A 6218-nucleotide genomic window follows, 5' to 3' on the forward strand; every position below is an offset into this window, starting at 1 on the left:
TATATATATACATTTTTTTTCATCTCTCGCCCAAAACAGATCCCAGGATCAACATCAGACATCTCAGTCCAGAAATGTGCAGTTCTAGGCACAGCTAAGATACTGCGCAGAACCCTCAAGCTCCCAGGCCTCTGGTAGAGGACCCGAGCTCAGAGGATGAAAGAGACCACCCGCGGAGGGTGAGAAGGGAATTTTTTTTTTTTTTATATATATATATATGTGTGTGTTGATAAGCCTGAGTGGTCTGTTGACTGATGGTTGTATTTGTTCAAATAATTGTTATGGGCAGGTTTCAATATAAAAAAATTGTCATAATCATGTCTTGTGATTATTTGACAGGAGTTTTACTTTTAAAATGTAAGTGTATTTATTTTAGTTATAATGTAAATACAATAAAAAATAATAAACCAAGACATAGAATAATAATCATTTTAAACAAAGATTTATAATAATTATCATTTTGATCCATACATTGGTAATGTCTGACTGGACCTCGTGTCACTTTATGTTCAATAAATTGGGCCCTGAGGTCAAAAAGGTTAAAAACCCTGCTTTAAGTGGTTATTTTATTAAAATCGAGCAGTTTCCCAGGTTAAAATCCCTCCTCACGCACACACGACTCACCTGCATCTCATCCAGCTTGGACTGGATATCCGGCGGGAAGTCTGCCGCCCCGCAGGTGAACGGATCAAACGGCTCGGCACCGAACAAATCTTTCCCTGCAGAGAGCAGGAGGCAGCAGAATAAATACATCTCTAACAGCAGGCACGAAACAAATCTGCCRAGTCGCTCACGCACTCATGTCGGGGGGCAGGCTGGTGGGCGGGGGAGGGGGGCAGCCGTTGCTGGCCCTGGCGGGAACCAGCGGCGTCACCGGAGAGAAGGGGACCATGTCGAAAATGTCCGTGGACTCGGGTTTGACGGAGACGCTCCCAGCCTGGACACAAACACATTCGGGTGAGGCAGGGAGGCCGTGGCGTTGGCGCGGCGCTCCGAGGAGGAGCAGGGTAACACAGAGGATAGAAAAAAGAAAAAGGTGTTTACGCGAGGCCGCGGCACGCCCAGGCCCTCGGCAGCTTTGGGAGGAAGGGGAGCGGGTTTGGCGGGCGGAGGGGTTAGTAACCCGGTGGACAGGTTGGAGTCCGGCGAACTCATGGGAGTGAGAGTGACAGAGGAGATTTCCAGACAGGAAAGCGACGTGACGCTGCGACGCCAGAAGAGAGAGGACGGCCTGTGCAGCAGGTACGCCTCGTCGGCTGCGTCTATGTGCAGCGGCTGGAAACATGGCAGACAGAGACGGAGCAGAACCGGGACAGGGAGAAGGTCATGTCATTCACATCAGGCTGTCACCACCGCTCACATCTGACCCAATTAGCTGCTGGAAATGTATCTCGTTCCTATTGGACCAATCAGGTGTGTAATTGGTTTGCTTCAGTGGCCCGCTGGTGGTCTGCAGATAGGCCGGCTGCTTCTGAACCCGATTAACTCGGGTCGGATCAGCAGAACCAGCCGTCAGCCAATAAATGGGCTCAACCTTTTGGTCAGAAATTTAGATTTACTCATTGTTACGGATTTTAATTTATTTAAATCAATCTTGTGTTACAATTACAGCATAAAACTTGAGAGAAATTGAAGAAAAGTTGGAATTTGTGGTGGATTTCAGCAAAAATCTTCCACACTTCATGTCCACGATGAGCCGACTTCTGTTAATCAAATTGTTTTAAAAAGTGTTTTTAGTTTTTTTATGTTGAGGAGACATATCCTGCTTTAAAGTCCTTCTTTTTCCACATTTAAATCCTTCACTTAGGGTCGATATAAAGTGGAACTGCAATGCTTTGGTTTGAACTCCACAAGCCCCGCCCCTTTTCTGAGCAGTGAGACACTGCTCAGAAAAGGGGCGGAGTCTCAGCAGTGTCTCAGATCAGCTCGTTTTGAGGCTGTCTCTAATGTCCCGCCCCCCTCCAGCTTCCTGGTCTAGTAAAGTTTGATAGAGGGGTTTAAAACAACCCAAACTAAATATAAAGATATCTCTGCAGCACCAGGAGAGATAAACTCAACGTTTCTGCCTCCTAGAGACTCCAAGTCCACAACAAAATGTATTTAACAGCTGAAAACTTGGATTTTGCAGGATATGTCCCCTTTAACAGATAAGAAAAGCTAAAGATGAGTTAGTTGTGGTTAAAGAGCAGCATGCTTCAGTTTGAAGGTTTTGAGGTTAGTAAACTGATSTACCGGTGGTACATGTGCGATCATCAGCTGTTCCTCCAGCTCTTGAAGCTGCTTCTTCAGCTCAGCGTTTTCTGTTTCCAGCTCCTGAATCTGCAGGAGAAAACCAAAAACAAAGATGTGAAGCAGCAGCTCGATGCAGAAACACAGAAACCAGCGTGGCTTTGGGTCAGTGTGGACAAAGACTTGGAGAAGTGATGTCATCAGTGACTATTTTCACTCAGGGGCGGAGCTAGACTTTTATACACGAGGGCGACTCAGGGGTGGCCAAGGTGTTTTTAAGGGGGGCACACGCAAATAAAGAAAACAACTATGGATTTGAAAATTAAAGATGGCCGCCACAGTTGTTTTAAGAACCTCTGATCTGAAATTTTGTGATCAACACATGCAGTATGCTACAACCTATAATTCAGCAATTTTTAGACACAAAAAACTGAAGATCAGATCGGGTGCAGCTAAGAATGATCACATGTTGATTACGCATGCTAATGCTAAATTATGCTAAATTTAAAGGGCTATAATTTAATCATTTTCAACATATACAGCTGAATATTTACATAGCACAGTGTGGAAGTAGCCAAAAAAAATCATTACCACATTTTAAACATTAATCAAAATTCAAGATGGCCACCACAGCTAACTTTAAAAAGAATATAATTTCATAATTTTTAGACTTATTGAGATGAAATGTGTATCGCTAAGAATGATCACGTCAATTACTCATGCTAATGCCAAATTCAGCTAACGACTGATGCAAATGCTAGTTTTACAGTGATTTTTAAACATACACAGCTAAATATTTACATGGTGCATTAATAATGGAGAAGAATTTTTAACCACATCTAAAAGCAAAGCAAAATCTAAAATCCCCACCCACTAGTCGAACATTTGGGGGGGGGGGGGGGGCACCTGGGGGTGGAGAGTTGCTTGCCACCCCTCTGGCTCCGCCCCTGTTTTCACTCTGTCATTTAAATAACTCAGAACCTGCAGTGTTTCTGTGTTTTCAGCTCTAATTCAATTCCAAACTGCAGCTTCAGAGCTTTCTTCATTAATATTCATTCAGGACTTTTTCCTGCTCAGACTAAAACATAATTTCAAACAAATCAATGTAAACCAGCTCTTCATTGATTAACAAAAACGTCAGGCTCCACAGGAGCCGTACTCGTTTCTGCAGGCCTCCTATCTGTTTCCTGGTCTCCACGTCTTTGCCTCCGGACTCCAGGAACTTCTTGTAGGCCAGGTCGAAGGCCTGGCCGATGGTGAGCGTGATCTCCTCGGCCTGAAAGCAGCGGGATTTCAGACGGTTCATTTCACGCAGGATAGCTGGGCGATGCGTGGCGTGTGTTCTGGAGGAGGAACCTACACATTTCTCACTGTCGAACACGAAGCACAGGTGCTTGTTGGACTCGGAGTCTTTGCAGATGAAGGTGAAAATCCTTTTGTCGGTTTTGTCGTCGGCGCAGAACGATATCCTGTGCAGCTGGCAGTTGTGCTGCACGTCCTGCGACACAAAGCGAGATTTGTCTGAGAGTCCCGCGGGTCTCTGCRTGGCGTTTGGTCAGCACAAACTCAACTCACTTTTGATTTGGGGTCCAGGATCTTCACGCCGTAGATGGAGATCTGCAGCTCCACTTTGGGGATCTTCTGACCCTCTGACTTCTTGATGTGCCGCTGAAACTGAACAGAGTCCAGAATAATTTGGTGATCGGCTCCAATAAAGTAGTAACATTTAYGGAAACATGCAAACAGACAATTTGAAAGCCTGGTTAACATCTTTCTGATGTTTCCACAGAAACTGCTCCACTCTATTAATTAACTAATTACTCTCTGGTTTGGTTACATTTATCTGCTTATCTTGGAAAACAAAGGAAAATATTTTATAGCTGAAACGAAATGAACCAAACTGAAGGAAACTTAAAGACAGAAGCTAAAGAATCAAAGGAAGTTGATGCAGTGCCGGCTCTAGCCATTTTGGTGCCCTAGGCAATTTGAAGGCCCCCCCGAACTATGTCCAACCCACCCTAATTTAACCCATAAAAACAAGTTTGACAGTGTAAGGTACCCTGGTAAACAGATTTATTTGCTTTCCCTGAAAGCAAATAAATAACATACATGTCAACTTGTACGATTTGTCCATAAGTTATAAGGATTTTATGTCATTTTGCAGGTATACACACGTATAGGGCAATCTCACGGATTGTTTCAAGTCTTACGGATTTTTTTGAAACCTCATTTTCAAATTTATCTAACATGTCAGAGCCTGTAGGATGATTAAAAAAACAATAAATAACATCAAACAGCCATCTTCCAACCTGTTCTGCCGCTAGAAATAAGTTTTGAACTTTTTCCGCTCTCCTTTCCTCCTGCTTCGCAGCGGGTGTGCGTTGTATGGATTTTTTGCAAAATTTACAAGCTTTTGAGTGTTTTTATCCAAGTAAACGTCCGAAGAGGTTGACATGTTTGGGACAACAAAATACAGACTTGTTGTTATTGAGTTTTTCAACACGAACCGCTACCTGAGAGGCGCTACTAGCCCCTCCCCCGTCAGAGTGTCGGAGCAGGACGAGTCAGTGCAACGTCAATACAACGAGAGAGAGGGTGGGGGCGATGTTTTATGGGTAGAGTAGTTTATTTTTCCTGTAATGCTTCATTATAGTCTTTTAAGACAAAGCTAACTGAAAGGGGCGCTGAGCAGAGTTACAACCAGGGATTACAAATAATTACTTTTTTTCTTCTTCTGCAGTTCGGCGCCCCCTCCAGCAGATGGCRCTCTAGGCGAACGCCKAGTTCGCCTATGCCAAGAGCYSGTTCTGAGTTGATGATATCTTGCTTTGGGAATAAATACTTTCATGTTTTGCTGTAATTTAGTTTTTCTTTATAAAGACGTTGACTTTTTAAAGCCTGCAGACACAAACATGACCTGAACTTTAGGATTAAGAGGCAGATTTCTTCTCTTTAGAAGCTGAACAAAAGGACGCTGTTCTTTTAACTAAACYAGACAAATCATTTAAAGGCCGTCTCCCAGGTGTTACGTTAAAAAACCTGCTTCTTTTCTTTCTTTCTTTTTTCCTGGACTAGATCTAAGAAAACATAACTGAGCTAGTCCTTGGCGTCTCTGGGAGAGTAACCACGGAGCTGGAGCCTGAAACTGGTCTCCAGGATCAGGTCTACTGTAACAATAGAAGCACTGGTGTGGAGAAAAAAAAAATAACAGCCCCCCCTGCCCCCCCGCCTGGCAGGCGAAGACACGACGAGGCCAGAGAAGCAGTTCCCAGGCCTAAAGGTCTCTTTAAAAGGTTTCTGTGAGCGGAGTGTTTGTTCTGGAGGGGGCTCGGGTTAAATGTCATTAAATGGGTGGGTTTCATCAAACGGAGGAATAAATCCTAAATAACAAACATATGGGGCGCCAAGTGTAAAACAAAATCTTAACATTAACACATTTTTCATTATTTAGGTCACTGCTCTTACGTTTAGCTAATTTTTACTAAATCTAAATGTTAAAATCTAGATGTAAAATGTTGAARTGTTTGAATTTAGATTTTAAATATTATCTTCAGCAGTGCTAGCAGTGGTGAGCTAAATAATGAAAACATTTTTTACATTTCATTTTACACTTGGCACCAGGTAGAAACCAGGAGGATCCTTACAAACCTTTCACCAACATGAAATAAAAGAAGGTTTCAGCTGATGTTAGATTATTTTGCTGAATATTTCAACAGGGCAGGACTTTGGAAACAGAAAGTCCAAGGGCACCTTCCTGGTGACAGACACGTTGATTTGTTCCCCCCCTCCCTCCAATCCAATCTGCTAACTCAACAATCTCTGCTCTGGAGGCGGCGGCTGCTTCAGGACTTACCTTCAGCTTTCTGACTGCATCCTTCACAACTTCTGTGCCTTTTGGAGCTTCCACTTCTGTGTTTCCAAGGAACTGGAGACGGAAACAAAACAAACAAGAGATCTTATCAGTCTTAAGATAAGATAAGATAAGATAA

At 43.4% G+C, this 6218-nt stretch overlaps 1 protein-coding gene across 6 annotated transcripts in view; it reads right to left on the reverse strand.

The window, feature by feature from the left end:
* The window catches only part of gulp1a (GULP PTB domain containing engulfment adaptor 1a), a 29677-nt gene that overhangs the window by 6324 nt on the left and 17135 nt on the right, over nt 1-6218 (reverse strand). For 4 of the 6 annotated variants that reach the window (XM_014024702.1, XM_014024701.1, XM_014024703.1 and 1 more), the window contains 8 exons: nt 6083-6154; nt 3805-3903; nt 3590-3727; nt 3389-3505; nt 2233-2319; nt 1045-1275; nt 799-937; nt 625-719 (listed from right to left, as the gene is read on the reverse strand). In XM_014024702.1, the coding sequence (XP_013880156.1) occupies nt 625-719; nt 799-937; nt 1045-1275; nt 2233-2319; nt 3389-3505; nt 3590-3727; nt 3805-3903; nt 6083-6154 (978 nt within the window). The remainder of the gene's footprint in view (nt 1-624; nt 720-798; nt 938-1044; nt 1276-2232; nt 2320-3388; nt 3506-3589; nt 3728-3804; nt 3904-6082; nt 6155-6218) is intronic. The other 2 variants (XM_014024704.1, XM_014024705.1) reach the window with 1 other exon arrangement.

This window comes from Austrofundulus limnaeus, unplaced genomic scaffold (assembly GCF_001266775.1).
Source record: "Austrofundulus limnaeus strain Quisiro unplaced genomic scaffold, Austrofundulus_limnaeus-1.0 Scaffold436, whole genome shotgun sequence".
Lineage (NCBI taxonomy): Eukaryota > Metazoa > Chordata > Actinopteri > Cyprinodontiformes > Rivulidae > Austrofundulus > Austrofundulus limnaeus.